The 19,705-nt window shown below is 38.4% G+C and overlaps 1 protein-coding gene across 2 annotated transcripts in view; it reads right to left on the reverse strand.

Moving 5' to 3' along the window:
* Positions 1-19,705, reverse strand: part of LOC107757874 (la-related protein 1-like) — a 38,330-nt gene that overhangs the window by 8,137 nt on the left and 10,488 nt on the right. For both annotated transcript variants that reach the window (XM_016575478.1, XM_016575479.1), the window contains 14 exons: positions 17,319-17,448; positions 17,049-17,183; positions 16,298-16,450; positions 15,233-15,392; positions 12,698-12,842; positions 12,444-12,618; positions 11,893-12,050; positions 9,336-9,704; positions 5,368-5,491; positions 4,327-4,523; positions 3,684-3,790; positions 2,399-2,556; positions 2,181-2,325; positions 81-190 (listed from right to left, as the gene is read on the reverse strand). In XM_016575478.1, coding sequence (XP_016430964.1) covers positions 81-190; positions 2,181-2,325; positions 2,399-2,556; positions 3,684-3,790; positions 4,327-4,523; positions 5,368-5,491; positions 9,336-9,704; positions 11,893-12,050; positions 12,444-12,618; positions 12,698-12,842; positions 15,233-15,392; positions 16,298-16,450; positions 17,049-17,183; positions 17,319-17,448 — 2,266 coding nt within the window. The remainder of the gene's footprint in view (positions 1-80; positions 191-2,180; positions 2,326-2,398; positions 2,557-3,683; positions 3,791-4,326; positions 4,524-5,367; positions 5,492-9,335; positions 9,705-11,892; positions 12,051-12,443; positions 12,619-12,697; positions 12,843-15,232; positions 15,393-16,297; positions 16,451-17,048; positions 17,184-17,318; positions 17,449-19,705) is intronic.

Genomic DNA, 19,705 nt, shown 5'->3' on the forward strand with positions numbered 1-19,705 from the left:
TTTTTTAAATTTGTGAATCAAAACGAATCACTAGAAGACTGAATCGATTTTTTCCCCACCCCTATATTTCAGAGACAGACCTGCTTCGTAGTCTTTAATGGTCTCCTCTTGAAAATCTTTAAATATGTCCGGCCTGAACTTCCTCTCAAGTCCATAGCTGTAAAACCTGAAGAGACACTCCAGACCGTACCTGAGGAACACGAGACAGCCCATCAGTTCATAATCTCTGCTGTCCATAACTTATTAAAAACAAAAGACCACATTAATAATGCAATTCATGCAGACTATGACTGTCAAAAATGGTGGAAGGCAGAATTTAAAAAATATAAATTATTACAGCTTTTGATTATAAAAACAAAAATCAACAGTGTTTGACTACAGCACAAAGTTGTGATTACAATAGTTTTCTATGAACTGCTCCTTGTAAACAGAAGCGTCGATTTCAATGGAAATTCAACTGCAACATGATCTTGGGCTCAATCTTAAAATGTGACCCGTTCTGGCAAAATGAGTGTGAAAAACGTAGATTTTGGTCGAATTTCAGGTTTCACAAAAAGGAGTTCATTAAGCCCTCGTCTAGCGATCCCAATGCTCCAAATAGTAATTAAACATCTAAAATTATCTTTATTTGTACGTTTTCTGAGAGGAGTACCTTTTTCTCGGCTAGCTTCTTACTGATATACGAATCGTTCACATAAAGACGCTTCCACCAGCGCACGATCCCGATAAATATACACATACTGTATACACAGAATTAAGTAGGCTATTCACGCAAACATGATCTGTTGTCTTAAGAGAACGTTTGGGGAACTGCTGGGAAAACATCTGATGTGTAGCATTATATTAGATACATTACAGTAGGACTTACTATAACGGCCGTCAATCAAACAATAAAAGAAACGTTTGCTGGTCTCGATTGAACTGCTTTTGTAGTTTTAATAATCAATTTATTTGTAATGAACACACTGATTTTTACATTTGAATTTGTTTTTTTTAATTGAATGGTTTTGTATAGATGTAAAATGAAAAAAGTAATGCACTAGGCCTATTTGTTTCATATTTATATTTATTCTACTGTTGTTGTTTTTTTTTTGCATCTGTTCTTATTTTTAATAACAAAGATAAAATAAAAAATGGCTATATTGTGATTATTAATAAAGTAATTAATATTAACAAAAGAAGTGGAGGAAACGATGCAATGTTGCAGGTGATTTTGCTTTGGAACCTCGATTTTTCTCAGAAGTTACTTTGCTGACTTTGTCGACTTCAAACGTTTATAGCGCAGTCATTTTTCATCCGATTCCAACGAATCATACATCATTTTAAAGGTATTTTAACGGAGAATGTGAAAAAGAAAATAGCAAATTTTTGAAAGTTTGCTCATTGTGACTCATTCTGCCAGCACAGGTCACAAATGTGTCCCTGGAGCACAAAAGCAGTGTTAAGTCGCTGGGGTATATTTGTAGCAATAGCTAACAATACATTGTATGGGTCAAAATTATACATTTTTCTTTTATGCCAAAAATCATTAGGATATTAAGTAAAGATCATGTTCCATGAAGATATTTTGTAAATTTCCTACTGTAAATATATCAAAACTTAATTTTTGATTAGTAATATGCATAGCTAAGAACTTCATTTGGACAACTTTAAAGATGATTTTCTCAATATTAGATTTTTTTGCACCCTCAGATTCCAGATATTCAAATAGTTGTATCTCAGCCAAATATTGTCCTATCCTAACAAACCATACATCAATGGAAAGATTATGTATTCATATTCCAGAAAAGAATCGACCCTTATGACTGGTTTTGTGCTCCAGAGTCACATATGTTTGATGCATAAAGATAATTGAACTTCACAAACCATTATATTTTTCAGATTTTCAAATAGTTGCATCTCGACCAAGTATTGTCCTATCCTAACAAACCATACATCAATGGAAAGCTTATTTATTCAGCTTTCAGATTATGTATAAATCTCAATTTCGAAAAATTGACCCTTATGACTAGTTTTGTGCTCCAGGGTCACAAATAGTAAGTAATCTGGCCCGGAATTCTCTCAAAACACCAACATTTTCTATCGGGACAGTAATTAAAATCACAGCTTGCCGCCTGTCAGCACTGAAATGACTTTACGTTATTCTACATAATAAACCTTTAAGACGTTTGTTTTCATACCTGTAGCCTTCCTTCCCGTCCTCCACCACCAGCTGTCTGAATTCCTCGTACATCTTTCTGTTGAAGTGATCTCTCAAGAAGAAGGACCAGAAGCGGAAGAGCGTGTTCATCTCCTGAGACTGGCCGATGCCGAGCCGCTTGCGCTCTGCAGGAGCGACAGAGAGAAATGAGCGCGAGGCTTTGAGGAGGAGACGCTCCAGTGGAGGAGTGTAACTCACCGTTGAGGCAGCGCCGCCGGTACTTGTGATAAACATGCTGCGTGAATCCGTTCTCCTTCAGTAACTCGTGCGACGGGTGCTGGAACTTGGGGAGAGACTGAGGAGTGCAGCCGTAATTACCCATCGCTGCGGTGCCTTCAGACGGACTCGCATTCGAGCTGCAGAGAAAAGACAACATCTGTGATCAGCACGGAAGGGAAAAAACACAATTGTAGGAGTCGGCTATCTATCTATAATTGTTTTTATTCTTCTTCTTTTATTATACCATCACTGCAGAATAAACACAGATGTGAAAATGCATGAAATCTGAACTTAAATGTATGTAGTTCATGAACGCTTTGGAATACAGATCTAAGGTCGGTCCCTTTTTAAAGAGGACAATTGGCAGATTATTGCTCAATTTTGCTGAAAATTTAAGTGTCAAAAGTTTAAGTACTTTACCAATTTTTTTATATAAAAATATTTTACAAAATAGTTTGGAATCTAAAATTTCTTTATATATTAAGCTATGTTCCTAATTTGAAGTTGATATCTCAAAAACTGAGGTTCCTGTGAGATTAAGCATTACACCAACAACAGCCACCTGGTGACAAAGACTCCAATGAATTTTTAAATGTATTTCCCTGTAACAAATGCATACATTTCTGTCACAATATTCTATCACAAAATAACCACCAAATATGGAATCTTGAGACTCACAGACCTTTTCTACTACAGTATGTGTTTTGTCAAGATTAGAAAAAGTTTTGATTTATAAAATATTGTATACATTTTGTAACATTTGACACCGCCAGCTAGGGGGATCTGCTAGCTAAGATGGTTTAAAGTACCATTTCCATGGTAACACATGGTCCGATTTCATAGCGGTTTGTACAGGATGAATTTTAAGTAATTTTCGAATGATATCTAATTTACAATGATTACTAAAATATGTGATAGGGAAAAAAGGCAATAAAAAAAAAATCTGTGATTCACCATATAAATAAATGTTTTTTTTTTTTTTTAAAGAGCACCCAGTTAACAGGTTAAATACTGGATAAATTAAATGTATGACTTCAGCAATTTTGACTGAATTTGTTTCTCAAATTTTTGATCTAGGAGTTAAATACTTGAAATTAGTTTAGCATCACATTTTTTAGTATGCATACACATACATTTCTTATCCATTTTTAATGGATGAGATGAAACCGATTCAATAGTCCGTTTGTGCTATTCTGAAGACTTTATTATTCTCAGATGAAGTCTCTATCAGGTGAATGGACATGAAGCCCGTGTGTTTGCTGACCTGACGGAGGCGGTGCGTGAGCGGTGCTCTCTGGAGTCCATCACCCAGCCCACGTGACACTCCATGGGCGGATTGGAGCTGTGCCGCGTCTTTCGCTTGCGAGGCGTCTGAAAGAAAAGTCAATAACTGATAGGGCTGCCACGATAAATCGATGCAGAATCGATTCATGGATCAATTCTGAGATTTTCTGAATGCATTGATTATGAGCTTAGACTTTAACAGCAGATGGCGCTCTACTCTAGTTTTTATCCGCACACTCAAATGCTCATGAAGAAGAGCGCTTGTGTGTTCGGCTGAGTTTGTAATTTCACCTCGGCTCAGAATGCTTTTATGACGCCAGATTAATGTAAACACAGCCCACTGTGAACACCCTTTTAACTCGCTTCAACCTTTTCGAAGTTTATGAATGATTATTTTAGGTTCAAGTGTGTGTAAGGATTTGGAAACGAGCGGAGTACAGCTGTTTCTAAAGCATGCAGCGCCATCTGCTGTTCAAAACTATAAGCTCAGAATCGACTCGAGAAAGAATCGCCATGCATTCGGAAAATCTCAGAATCTTGATTCGCGATGCGATGATTTATTTCCCCAGCCCTAATAACTGACAGGACCGCACTGTTTGCAGCCTGTAAGAGCGTATACGTACTTTGGCGTCCAGCGGCCGTCCATCCTTCACCACGGGGTAGAAGCGGGGCGTCTGCGCGGGGTCCCTGAGCCGCGGGGTGCGGGGCGTGCGAGGCGTGCGGTAGCTGGGAGAGTCAGGCACGGCCGTCGGAAGAGAGCGGGCGATAGCTGACGGCTCAGGCGCTCCGAACAGTTTGTTGGCCAAGGCTTCTGTGGGGACTATGAGAGAGAAAACATTCACGTCTTTAAACCTTCAGAACAAATCAAGTGAGACAGCATGGTTTTGATGATTGTAACACCGTGTCCTAACCACACACGAAGCTGCGACACGCGATAAAAGGTATCTTTTTCCATGTTAATCAAAGTTCTTGTCCTAAATGAGACCCTGGAGCACAAAACCAGTCATAAGGGTCAATTTCTCGAAAATCTGGAATCTGAGGGTGCAAAAAAATCTAAATATTGAGAAGCGACACACAAAATTTCTATTTTAAAAACGGTTTCTATTTCTGCGATGTCGCGGCTGGAACAACAACATACAAACTATATGACAGTGATAGTCTAATGCGAGTTTAAATATAATTTTGTGTGACCTTATAGCCATGATACTGAAAGCAACAATAGAGAGTTTACCTCAGATCATGAAAATAAATTAAAGCAAAGATACACATTAAAACTGAACACACAAAGTTCTATTCCAAGTGCAGCACATGTGAAGTTCTTAACATGCTGTAAATGCAAACAAAATCACTTGTTAAATATCTTTGCAGAAAAGATGCATGAAATATGAAGGCAAATATTGTATCCTATGTGTTCATAAATAATGCAAAATAAGAAAAATGCAAATGTTTCCTAACCTATGTCAGTTTTAAAACAAACAGTTTTAAAAAGTTCAGCTTGTGTCTCATAAGTTTGCGTTTTCCTCACATTTATCATTCTGTGTGAATATCAGCGCTCCATCATTTATTCAAAACATCTCTTCCTTCAATAAGAAAAACAATAAAATCCTGCTGAAGTGTTAAAATGGCCCAGGCCGAGTGTAAGTGTGTTTGTGGGTCAGACTCACTCTGCTGGGGTCGGGGGGGTCCGGGAGGAACCTCCTGGTTGGGGTCGACGGGAGGTTCAGGGGTCAGACATTCGAACTGCTCTCGGCTGATCAGGTGCACCTTTCTGAAGTTCTCCACTTCTTGCTGTTGTTACAATATACAGAGATGCAAACAGGTGAAGGGGAAAAAAGGTGAGAACATTGCGCGGATCGGGGGCATGCTCCACACGGGATTTCTTTTGACGATTTTTGCTTTACATGCTCATTGGTAGTTACGTTAAGGTATTGTTAAAATATTGTTTTATTACATTATATGTCCATAACTTTTTTTTTTTTTTCTAAAAAAAAAAAAAGAAACATTTTTTAAACATCTTGTTGCAACATTTGACAAAAATCAAGATTCCCATGTTCTAAAAGATGAAGTGCTATGTCTAATTAAGACAATATTGGCTGATTAGATGGCAATGCTGACCTAAAATGCAAAAATGTTTGCCCTCTCTCTCTTCACTGTTCCCACATCTCAGACCCTAATACATAAAACAGACAGTTTTTGAAGTAAAGACTACAATACAAACTGAATTAAAGTTATGACTAGTCTTGAAGAAATTAGATGACTAGATGACAAGCACTTGTCATTAAGAACCTCACACACATGCAGCAGGACAATATAAGAAGCAAAACCAATATTAAAGCTCTAATGGCACAACATTATTTCAAAGCTCTAATCGATACACATCTCGCTCGTACCTGTGAGCCGGAGCGAGCCATGACCCCCAGAGCTGTTGCTCAAACAGCAGATAACTGAAGCTAACGCTATCTGGCTTTTCTAGCACCGCTGGCCTTACCGCACACGGCACGTGAATGGCACAAAGAGCGCGACACAAAAGACCACAACAAACGCTCTGGTGCAAGACCTTTCTGTGCCGCCCGTCCAGAAACACGGCGCTAAAGAACACGCTCTCAGCGGCCGCGAGGAGAACAGAAGAGCGCGAGAATGGACACACACCCAGAATCTGACAGAATAAAACTCAGACAAAACACAGAGAGCAGTCAGTGATGTACATCAGTGTAATGACAGATCACTCACATCTGCAGAGAATGGGCTGATTTCTGCTGCTGCTGGTGACGTCACACTACTGCTGTGCTTTTCATGATATTTTAAAGTTGTATTGTTGCTCTTGGTGCATTTTTAATAATTTTACCATTTTGTTCTTGGCTATGCTTTCTCACACTACCTAGTATTAGTAATGCTTTTAGTGCACTACAGCAGGACATCTGTTATTAGGAGCACTTGTGCTTTAAATTTAAAAAAATTTCAGAGATCTTTATGATCAATAAATTAACCTTCCCATTACGAGGCAATATTTTTTTTACCTTGGTAAAGGCATTTTTTCCTAACCTTATTAAATCTTATGTCAAATGCGTTAATATTTATCAACTTTTTCAAAATGATTAAAACAATCAGAATAAGTAACCAATCAAACGAAATCAGTATCAACAAAATTCATCTTTGCACTACAGAGGTGGCACAGAAGAACATAAAAGTGCTATTTAGGTATATTTACAGACTGTTTAACGAGGTTTAGAGGTGGCATGAATACATTTAAATTCATAATAATGTTATGAGGTTAATGTTTTAAATATGAAGTTTGAATATAGAAATATGTAATGATTCAAATAACTGAAATTATATTTTAAAAATGAAACCAAAACCGACAGAAGGTGGCGCAAGTCACTGTCTTTTTCACGGAATCATTCATTCAATCGATTTATTCAAACTGCTGATTCAGAAGTGCTTTTATCACTGGATTCGTTCAAAAACACAGATTCATTCATAAACGAAACACCACTGTGACTTTGGAACTATTTTTGTTAACGAAATAGAGTAAAATCAGACAACAGGGATCCTAAAATCTAAGTCACTTAATATGGACTTCTTGTTTATTGAACTGCTGTCATAAAATCAGTATCCCATTTACAAACTAACTTTATAATCATTAAAAAGCTATCACTCATCTAGGTTCATCTCGATCTCACAAACTTCCCTTATAATCAATGAAGCTCTACACTGCACGTTGAATCTATTATTTACATTGTGTCTACACTTTGTTTGTTATAATGACAGGATTCGTGAGTTTGCATTCAACACGGAACAAATCTCTGGAATTATAAGCAGTGAGTGGATTCTGACTTAAACTCCTATAATTGGCTGCTGCGTTCAAGAAATCAACAGATATGGCTGTGATTGGCTACTTTGCTCAATGCTGCAAAAACACGCTGTAAACAGAAACCTGTGCTGCGCTCCAGAGCTCAAACACAAATACACTCTGGTGCTAGGGGTGTGCGATATTGACAAAAATTAATATCTTGATATTTTCTAGGAGTTTATCGATAACGATAATTAGACGATATTTTCTAAAAGTGTGCATTATCTTTTGAGTCAAATCAAATTCTTACATTTAATCAGTAAATTAGAATAATAAGACATTTGGGCTGTTACTAGGGCTGCACGATTAATCGAATTTAAATCACAAAGGCGATAAATCGCGATTAGACAGAAGCTGTGATTGTCGTGCGTATCTTTCAGTGAAGCACGGTTCTGTGATCAGCAGTAAATCTCCATCCGATATATAATAATGCAATGCTAATCAACACAGCCTTTATCACTGCTTAGAATACTATGAAATATCGCGTGCCTTAATTATTCTGTTTAAGAAGCCACATCATCTGACAGAAGGATTTTAAAAACATGTTATTAATGATGGAGATTTACTACTGATCACAGAACCGGCTTTACTGACGAGATGCACATGAATATCGCATTCGATTAATCGTGCAACCCTAGCTGTTACCAAGCAAATTAAATCAGTATCAGCAAAATTCATCTTTGCAGTGCAGAGGAAACACAGGAGCTGCATCTGAAGTGGCATTTAGATGCATTTACACACTGCTTAGTGCAGGACATGAATGCATTTAACCTGCAATTACAAATGCATAAATAATGTTTTGATACACTAAACATAAAACGTTGAATACTGTTATTTGAAATTATTTCAATAATAAAAAGATACTTTGAATGTGAAATTAAAACCACCAGTAGGTGGCAGCAAGTCACTGATAATAAGTGAGTCACTGCGATTGAACCGAATCATTTAAACAGTTGATTCATTCAGGAACGAAACGCCGTCATGTTGCTCAGAGACACAAAACAGTGCTGTGGCTGTGTTTGGAATTATTGTTATCGAAATAGCACAAAAACAGGCAATATGGTGTCTAAAACGCAAGTCTCTTAATTAACTTCTTGTTTATTGAACTGTTGTAAAAAGTCATTATCACATTCGTAATTATGGTATTTTTTGGAGAAAAAAAGGCACTCTTCGAGTGAAATTAATTAACTATATGAAGTGGTATAAATATATACATTTTCTGCCCCCGTGTCTAGAATTTGTGATCATTCTGAATCATGCAGTGAAAGAGCACACTCGCTCTAGTCTAGACTCCACGTAATGTATGCGTGCGCTCTGTAGAGGTGTTTTGAATGGTTTTTGCAAAATACTCGATAATGTCAAATCGCACATCGTTAAAACAACAATTACGATATTATCGCAGACGATATATATCGCACACCCCTAATTTCAACTGAGTCTTTATCTATTATAAAATGTGGGTGAACTACAAAATAGATTATCATCATATAGTTTGGATATTTGATATCGCACACCCCTATCTGGTGCTTTTAAATATTTTTACACATTCAGTCATTTTTGGTCGGACTGTAGAGCCCTGTGTAGTGTGCCGTTCTCTCTATTACTGATTTAGATTTTTTGCATGGGCACAAACCATCCTATTTTCTCATTGGGGAAGAAAAAAAAAAGTAAACTAAATGTTTGTTTTTTCTTGTGCATTGCTCACTGGAAGCCGTTTCTGCACTAAAGATCAGTCCTGACGTGCATCAACAGCAAACGGCCATAAATCAGATGACAGCTCACCTTGATAGTGGCATACTCGGGCTCGTACGTTTCGTCCCAGAGGTCTTGTTCGTAGTAATAAAGTCCGTCGTTAATGACTTTGCCCAGTTCGCTGGTCAGTTTGGAGCGCGAGGTGTGGTTCCCCGTCCGGTCTCCTCCGGGATGCTTGCGCAGGTACGGCGGCGTCTGCGTGACGATCAGAATCTTGTTGACGTCTTGATCGTTGATTTCACAGTCCGAATCCTCATCTGACCAGTCGGTGAAAGTGTTGCGTCGGCCGTCTATCTGCTCCATCTCCTCGTCGAACATGAAGTCCAGCTCCTCCGGCTCGTCCTGGTCTTCGCCTGCGCTCGGGCCGGTCTGAACCGGCGTCCGCGCTTCTTCTGCTTTCTGCAACAAACCGTCCATCAATGACACGCATCAGTTTCACGCGCTCCAGATTCAAGGCTGTCATTTCGGTATTTGCAATGCTCAAGAAACAAAAACTTGACTGCAATGTTAAAAAAGTAAGTTTAAACTTTATTTGGTAATGACGAACTCAACAATCTATTTTTTTCAAATGCTAAATCAACGTTTTAATTATACTACATGCATCAACAAAGTGCAATTAAAAATCAACTAGATCTATATTAGGCTAAAACTGACAAGACAAAACTGTGACATTAACATGCTGAGAGCTGATGGTATAGATTCTCTGAGAATAAAGTTGCACAGTGATTGCAAATGCTGTTGTACTCAACAAAGTTGGTAGAAAGGATAATGAAAGTGTGGATGTGAAGTGGTGATAAGCATTATATTATTTTCAGCAATTCTGTCCATCATTTGTGACCCTGGACCACAAAACCAGTCATAAGGGCCATTTTTTCTGATGGTACAGATTCTCTGAGAATAAAGTTGCACAGTGATTGCAAATGCTGTTGTACTCAACATAAAGTTGGTAGAAAGGATAATGAAAGTGTGGATGTGAAGTGGTGATAAGCATTATATTATTTTCAGCAATTCTGTCCATCATTTGTGACCCTGGACCACAAAACCAGTCATAAGGGCTTAACACTGCTTTTGTGCTCCAGGGTCATATTTAGGTAAAATTTGTATTTACATGTAAATATATCTAGTACAGTTCAATATAGTCAAGAGAACATCCAGGTCTTGCTTAAAAGAAAATGGAAGCTCATCTTTATATTTGTTGTATTTACCCCAATTCTAATGACTGAATATCTAATTTAGGGTTGGGCAATATGGCCAAAAATAGGATGAATTTTTTTTTCCATATCACATATTGATATTTATTGCATTTACTGTTAATAGGGAAGGAAAAACTTTACACGTTTGTTAGACCTTGAGAACAAATGTAAACATAATTTTGTTTACAATTAAACGCTACAGAGTAAACTTTTAATTTAGTTATTTAAACATTTTTTAGTTTTTTAAACTTTTAATTTAATTATTTTTTCCCCTAAATTCTTTTTTCCATTTTATTTTTTTCTGGATGTTTTATGAGTCAATACCAATTTATCAGAAAAAAAGGTATCTATTGAAATGAGTTGATAAAACTAACAGTTTTTGATCATTCTTTTAAAATGTGATGAAATTAAACCAATTTACAACAAAACGCTGCATTTTTATTGTCAAGCAAGATGCTGCACAACAGAACTGTACAAATGAAATAAAAAAAATCCTTGGTTGTATGATATTCCTTTAAAAAAAAAAAATGATATTATTATTACTTTGAGAATTTTATTTTACTTGGCTATCCAATAGTAATATATTTCTGTCATAATTTCTTCAAGTTAAACCAGCGGGTTGTCGTGAAGGTCTTTCAGTTTCAGTGCGTGTTTGACGGTGGTTTTTCTCAAATGAAACCGTGTAAAGCTAAAAGTGAGTCTCAGAGCAGCTCTGGAGATGAAGTTCATGTGGTCATGTCCTCACATATGTGTCCCTGCAGCACAAAAGCAGTCTTAAGTCGCTGGGGTATATTTGTAGCAATAGCCAACAATACATTGTATGGGTCAAAATTATACATTTTTCTTTTATGCCAAAAATCATTAGGATATTAAGATCATGTTCCATGAAGATATTTTGTACATTTCCTACCGTAAATATATCAAAACTTAATGTTTGATTAGTAATATGCATTGCTAAGAACTTCATTTGAACAACTTTAAAGATGATTTTCTCAATATTTAGATTTTTTTGCACCCTCAGATTCCAGATTTTCAAATAGTTGTATCTCAGCCAAATATTGTCCTATCCTAACAAACCATACATCAATGTAAAGCTTAGCTTTATTCAGCTTTCAGATGATGTTTTGTGCTCCAGGGTCACATATATTGAGTCATAGATGCACAGCGAGCGCCACATGTGCGTGTTTGAGTTTTTGTATCAGATGAAACACCAAAACACACAGAACATGCGGACTTGGCCTATTAGCAACAAGCACTGACTGGCTGTTGTCACATTTATGCATGCTGTTAAGATTAATTTACATTGAGTAAAAATGTCCAGAGCTCATCATTGATTTCAACATATTTTATCGCGACTCAATATGATTTAGCCCTAATCTAATGTGTGTTTGTACCCTGGGTCGCGCTGGTGACGGCCGAGGCCTCTTCTTCACTTCGATCCATGACTCCGAGTCCAGATCGGGCAGGCTGGCAGACAGGCCCTTCGGCATCAGCTTCAGGTTACTCAGATCACCGGTCTTGGGCCGCACCGGCGCGGAGGCTCTCGGAGAACCTGCGGGTCAAACCTTCAGTCAGAACTAGGGATGTAACGATATCAAAATCTCACGATACGGTATTTATTGCGATATTTAAAAAAAAAAAAAAGACAAATGAAGAATTGGTAAAAAAAAATGAAAGTTATCAAACCTTCAGTCAGAACTAGGGATGTAACGATATCAAAATCTCACGATACAGTATTTATTGCGATATTTAAAAAGAAAAAAAATACAAATGAAAAATTGGGGGGAAAATGAAAATTTTGTACATTTTAAAGTTAAATTATTCTATCTAGTGCACTTTGAGAGAAAGACCTATCGTTTAATATCATCATGTGACCACGATAACATCGAGACTGTCACATCGCTAGTCAGAACTGGCTCATCTCACGGCCAGAGCTCGCGCTCACCTGTCTGCTTCTCCACAACGTTCCTGGGAACAAACTCTGGGCAGTCGATGAGCTGAGAGAAGTCTGTGTGCGAATGGTCCGGCAAAGCGAGGCCGTGCAGCGGCCATTTCTCAGGCTCCTCCTTGCAGCGAATCTTCATATCGGTGATCTCCACCACCTTACTGTCCTTGAGGGCCTGAAAGAAAAGCAAACGTCACGGGTTCAAACGCGGCGGCTCATAAGGCAGCGGTGCGACCGGCCGGCGAGGATCTGACCTCTATGATGAGGCTGAAGTCTGTGGTGAGCGCCTGCACTCGGTGGAAGCTTGCGATCAGAGTGATCGGCAGGAAGCCCTCCTGATCCATCTTCCTGCGCAGGAAGAAATCCCTCTCCAGGTTGTCCATGCTGAAGTAGTATTCACTGCAGAAACAAACACACCGTCTCAACATGGGGAGAAGACCACACACAACTCTTGTTTTTAACATCTGCGTTCATGTGTTTCCAACAGCTCGAATAATGCAGAAACATTTGGCAATTCACTACAAAAGAACCAACTCTGCAATGCCATTCGTTCACAAATGAATAGTTCGCATTGCTAGTTTTTAAAGGGTCATGAAACACTAAACTACATTTTCTGAGGTGCTTGTGTTGAATTGTGAATGTAGGACCAGCGCTCCTAAAAAGAAAAGTAATCGTAGAGCCCTGTGTAACAGTATATTAGATCCGTGCATGAGGTCTTAAAGAGACAGCAGATTGGCGATTGTCAAGTTCATCCACTTCGTCTCGCAGCACAAAGCAGTGTAAAGATCCTTGCACACAGAGTTCACAGAAATTGGTGGTCTTCTTGAATCGCACGTGATAATTAATAAGGAGGGGAACTCTTCTTCCTCTCTATATCTCAGGATTGGATGGACCCAACATTTCCTTTCTTTTTCTCTTTTTAAGCAGCGAGAGGACAACAAAAACATCCTCACTGCTTGAAGACTCCATTTAGTAACATTACTGTTGTGTGAATTTTTTCACAGCGGATTCATTAATACGCATCGGACTCAGTGTGCAAGGTTTCTGTGCGTGACGAATTTTTAGGATGACGAATATGGAAAAACGCATACGAAAATTTCAGACTCAGTGTGCAAGGACCTTGAACAGTGGGAATGCAAAAACACCGCTAGCACACGGTTCAATAAATACCTCGATTTTTTAAACAAGGTTTTGGTTCAGTTCTGATGACTTGGCACATCAGAGTATTTTTTTTGCGATTTAAAATGCTTTTTTTTTTTTTTATAACTCCAGTACACTTCTGAACACTGTAGAAAAGCATGGATTATCATATGTCTTCTTCAAATTTCTTTTGAGAGAAGTATTACTTTTATGGATCGCCCATTATTTAGTGCTATAAACACATGTAATGTCAGTTTCATTCATACTGGACACCAGAGGGTGCCCTTGTGCTGAAAATCCACATATGCATCACAGAAGTAATAGAACTCATGGCGCTCCAGGAAATCCCCAATACAGACAAAGGCATCCAGCTATTCTTGTAACTGAATAAAAGAAAGAAACGCTCCGAATGATGAAACATGGAGACAATAAACACTCGACTGCGACAATGTATAGTTTATCTGTGTTCTTAAAACCACCTCGGCAGATATATTAGGCATCCGCTGATAGACGCGGCTCTCAAACGCTCATTGTAGCCAATCACAGACATATCTGTTGAGCGTGTGAACACAGTGGCCAATTACCAGTGTTTAAGAATCCGCTCAGCAGCGCTCAAATTCTAGCGGGAAATGCTGGTATCATGCCATTTTTTAAATTTCGGTACCGATGTATTTTTCACTGCGTGAGAACATGTGTGTAGTGTGAGAGCGGCATTGTTTGTCGGGGATGGCAACAGTAACTAAGGAGGGCGGGTCTTTGCGAACGGTCAATTCGCCTACTTATACTATGCCCTAAAAGTATGTACTCTTTTTGTGTACATACTTTTGAGTATGTAGCAGAATAGTAGGCAAGCTTTGGGACAGACTACTTCGTCATAACTGCGTCTTTAACAGACGCTCTGTTTCTTAGTTACGTGCATTCTGTCACGGTTTAAACTGTCCTGTCAATCATCTAATCACTGTTCACAAAATACATATTTTGTGTAAGTTAATTTCCTACCGTATTGGAGAGAAATGAAGAGGCACGTTGATCTGCCAGTCGTGGTTCTCTCATGCCGAGAACTCTCTTCATTTGTTTGCATAATGATGCATTTAAAAGTTAATGACCAAACATATCATTATAAAAGTTCACAATGTTGCTGCAGATGAAATATAACGTGCATAACATTAAATATTTTTTAATCAGGTTAGACACTGATTATTTATCACTCAAAGCCCTTTCTCTGCCTGTTCGTCGATCGTGCATATCCGCCATGTTTGTAGTTTTTTTATGCGTGTTTGTAGTTCTAATGGAATCCTCGTCCACCGCGCAATGTGTTGTGGGCAATATTAGCCGTTAAAGAGTGCATCGATCTGTACTTCGGATTCTAACCGGAAGTAGTAGACCATCCGGGAATCTTTGGCATACTTTTTTTAACATACTGTGATTTGGGACATACTAATTCTATTTTCCAATACTATTCAGCACGGATATGTGCAGCATGTGTTCTAAAATCGGCTGAAAATATCAAACATGTTCGATCTCCTCCGACTGGGTGGAATCAAAGTCTGAAGCTAAACAATCGGAGTCTGTGACCATCTACACTTCGCGATTTTCTATGGAATCTGTCAACTCTAAAATCGTGTTGAGGCTGAGCGTGGTTCACTCACATCTGTCTCTTGATGTAGTCCTTCAGCAGGTCCTGGTCCACAGCGTACAGCTCAGCGCTGCTCATGTTGTCGTAATAGTAGGTCACTGTGCTGTTGAACTTCTGACCGCAAGCACCATCCTTCCCCTCATAGCCTTTATAGCCATAGTAGTCATAATGACCTGATGAGACCAGAACAACAGACTGAGTAAAACAGCAGATGAACCCCTGGAGTATTTTGTTACAGAACTGTGATGAAACAAACAAAATTATTCTCTTTTAACTTCTGGAGTGTTGTTCGTGTGGTGGTCAAATTACCCTTCTTTGTTTTTTTACTTCAAGGAAATTAATGAACTATATTTTATTATGGTACTAAATTATATTTATGGAATAGTTATGATTAATTTATTACCTGTTAACCACTTTTTGTGCATAGACCAGAAAATGAAATTTACAACTTAATTCTGAGTTCTGAAGAATTCAAGATTTACGACAGTTTAAGTTTGGTCTCTTTGTAAAGACGACACCTGGCAGATTTTATTGGTGAAGTGAAAAACGGTTTAAAAAGTGAAAATAAACAAAAAACTTTTTTTATTATAAAAAATGCCCAAAGTATTATTTTGAAATTGTATACGAAATTTATATTTTCCAAAACATGTTTAACCCTAAAACTGCAAGAAAAATCAAAGCCATATATCTGAAAAAGTTGTGTTTCAAATTTGAGGTTCATATCACAAAAAATTATTTAGATTTAAGATTTTGTTTGGGCAAATTTTAACCACAATCAATACAAGTGTGACTATTTTTATTAGGACCATTCACATAGCAAGTACCAAGTTTTGTATCATTCCAATAAAGTAAAAAACTATTTTTTGGTCAAAAATGACCGAAAGACACCAGAGGGATAACGTTATTTCTGGAACATGGGGACAGACAGTCTTTACATCTTTAGATTCAAATACAAATGAGTCTCTTCACAAACCGAAGCCAAACTATCTCAGTGAAGAGACTCTGAATCCCGTGCAGATCTGTGCTGGAGTCGTGTCCGTGTGTATTTAAGTGTGACTGCACTTCTGGAGTTCTCTACCTCTGCCGGCTCCTCTGCCGCGTCCTCGTCCCCGGCCCCGACCCCGGCCGCGGCCCCTGGCAGTGTATCTGTACGGCGCTCCCTCGCTCTTCACGCTCGACACCTCATCATGGTCGTCCTTGAACTCCTGATCGTACTTCCCACTGTGCCAGTCTGCAAACACAAACACAAGCCAGCACGCTGCTGTAGCGAAGAACCCACAAAACCTTCAAACTCAAACACTCGAAAACTGCTGGTGTGCCTGACGAAATGGAAATACAAGTCAGTTACACTGCCATACAAAAGTCTGGGATCAGTAAGACTTTTAATGGTTTTAAAGAAGCCTCTTCATCAAGGCTGCATTTATTTGATAAAAAATACAGAAAAAACAGTAATATTGTGAAATATTATTACCAAGTTTTCTAAGTGAATATCTGTTAAACTGTAATTGATTTCTGTGATCAAAGCTGAATTTTCCTCGAGCTCGTTATAGCATGATGGATCGGGCCAATGTTTGTATCGTTCACCAGATGGAAAAAATCGTTCTGAAAGTGATTCCAACAATATTGTTTCTCTGTGCCTTTATCATTATAGCTGTGGTGTGGGCTATTGCTATTCTTTAATACTGAGAATGATTTTTAGAACTATATCTTTATAGTTTTGGTCCTTGGTGTGAACGGGTCTGAAGTGTGTTTATGGTGTGCATCTGGTGAGATGTGGCAGGTATATAAAGCGCTGCACTGAAGGCAGACGGGTTTGGATGTGTGGGCACCTCTCAGGTCATTTCTGCCGTTAGGAGGAACTCGATGAGCGTCAAACTGACGCGTGTTATTCCTGGAGGCCGAGCGCTCGCGAGGACCCTCAGACTTCACCTCGATCCTCAGAGGAACCCACTTGTGCTTATTTCCTACAACAGCAACATCATCACAAATATGCGTGTCATAATACATCTTAAAGCTGATACAAAGAACATTAGTAGAGCTCATTCGTTCACATTCCAGATAAAGCTCTTAAAAAAAAAAAAACACTAGGCTTCAAACACCTCGCTTTTTTTGTCCATTTTTCTGCGACTCCTCGTCAGTGTTTTTCTCTTCTCCAGAGTCATCCGATTTGGCTTTCAGGTTTTCTTTGCTCTCTTCATTTTCCCTCTTTCCTTTGGACTTCTTCACCACCTGACGGGTTCATCAAACCAAACAGATAAACAATCACAAACCCGTCTGACATTACACTAGACAGGGTTCCCACTCTTTTTCGGTGATCATTTTCCAGGACTTTTTTACTTTAATTATGGTGGTAATAAAAGACAAGGAGAATGCCCTAAAGTAATATATTCCTCTCTTGAGAAGTCTTTAAAAACATACAGTTTATGGCCATGACTTAGCTATAAAATCAGCTCTTTAATATGAGCTCTTAATTATACATTACAACAAATTATTTTCAGAACCAATTTCAGTACCATAGCAAAATAAACAAAATATATTGGAAGCATAAAATTTTATTTACCTATTTAAAATAAATAAATAAATCAGTTCATTATTTATGCTAACAATAATATTAAAGAAAACTTTTTTTTAAATATTGGCATGTATCCTTCAAATATTTTCAATTAAGTGTTGCTTTAAAAGGGTCAAGTGAAAAATAAGTGGATTCTGACTAACTTAAACCCCTCTGATTGGCCACTGCATATCACTGATCACAGAAAGTGATATAAATATTCACGGAAGCGTTTGAAAGCAGCCGCCTATCAGTGAGTACTTTTTATTTTTAAAGTACCAATTTTATCTTGGTACTAAAAGTACTGCAGACAGGCCGGTATTGTTACGTTTTTAAAAGTTCAGTATCGACGTGGTACAGAAGTACTAATAGCCTATTTTTGACAATAATCAAAATCATTAGTTAACAAGTTACTGAATTACTGAAATACTTCTCTTAAAGTTGAACACTGGATAGAAGGTTTGGAAACACATCACTGATCAAATTGTCAAATGTCAGTAGAGATGCACCAATCTTGATTTTTCATGGCCGATTCTGATTTTTTACATTTGTTAATTTTTTTTAAGCAAGAGATAAGATGGAATGAAAATATGACTACATGAACAAGATGTTTTTTGCTCTATTACAGGGCAAACTTTCTGTAGCCATTTAAAATGAGAGGTAACCACTGCATTTTAATCACGATCCAATAGGGCTGGACAATAATTCAATATATTTCACTTTTCAGAAAAGTTTCGATGGCATTTTCATTTTATCTGATAAAGTAGCGTTCATGAGCGGAGCTCTGCTTTGATTACAGCCGTTACCATGGAAACCAATGTTTCTGCCGCTCCAAAAGCGCCTCCTGCTGGCAGAGAATGACCCGTGTCCCGTAGCGTGTTTTTGTTGTTGCTCACTCTTTTTTTCTGTTTTCTGTAGCAACTGAGCACTTTTCATATTCTTTATCCTGTTTCAGGATACAGTGGCGCTTCTGGAACAGCAGCGATGCAGCGTTTCCCTGGTTACCACTGTAAACAAAGCAGTGATACAGTGTTTCCCTGGTTACCGCTGTAAACAAAGCAGTGATACAGTGTTTCCCTGGTTACCGCTGTAAACAAAGCAGTGATACAGTGTTTCCCTGGTTACCACTGTAAACAAAGCAGCACTGTGCCTAGAAAAACTACTTTAAGCAGGGCTCACACTACAGGAGTTTTAAAATCCTAACCGATTATGAAATCTGGTTGCAGCACACACATAAGGAGAATCTTTGCAGATTATCTTCCCTCAAATCTTTAACATGCACACACTACAAGATTTGAACATCGTGGCGCATCACACACTACAAGATATTATTAAGATTATCATGCCAGAGGGAGCGTCTCACGTGATCTCACGCAGCAGATCGTCGTTGATATTTCAGTGATGTGTACATGTTAGCTAGCCTGCTAGCAGCTTTCTGCACTCACCGCTGTACGTTCAAAACTGAGGCGATTTCACGCCAGCGCTTCTCTTTCTCCTTAACGGTTGTGATACGTTTTCGACACATTATACAGACAGTCGTGTTACTACAAAACGTCAAGAAGCAGTTTCCTCTGTCTCCACTATCCAACGGGGCCGTACAGTCGCTGTTTTGCGGTCGCGCATTGGCTATTGTGAAAGTACTGACGTAATCATATAGCCGTCATCATCCCGATTTCAATCCTAAATATCAAACATGTTTGATATGATCGGGGCGGCCCCAATTTGTGTGCGAGCAGATCGGGAGGTGCAAGATTCGATCGGTGAACGCCTCACATTACCAGATAATCCGCGCCGACATGATTTTTGCTCCGATTCTCGGGAGGGGAAAATCAGGGCTAAATCGGGCTAAAAATCCTGTAGTGTGAGCCAGGCTTAAGACAGATTTAGACAGATTTGTGAACAATATTTGAGAGAAATAGGCCTTTTGTGTACATA

The sequence above is a fragment of the Sinocyclocheilus rhinocerous genome, unplaced genomic scaffold (genome assembly GCF_001515625.1).
Source record: "Sinocyclocheilus rhinocerous isolate Xijiao unplaced genomic scaffold, SAMN03320098_v1.1 scaffold2338, whole genome shotgun sequence".
NCBI lineage: Eukaryota > Metazoa > Chordata > Actinopteri > Cypriniformes > Cyprinidae > Sinocyclocheilus > Sinocyclocheilus rhinocerous.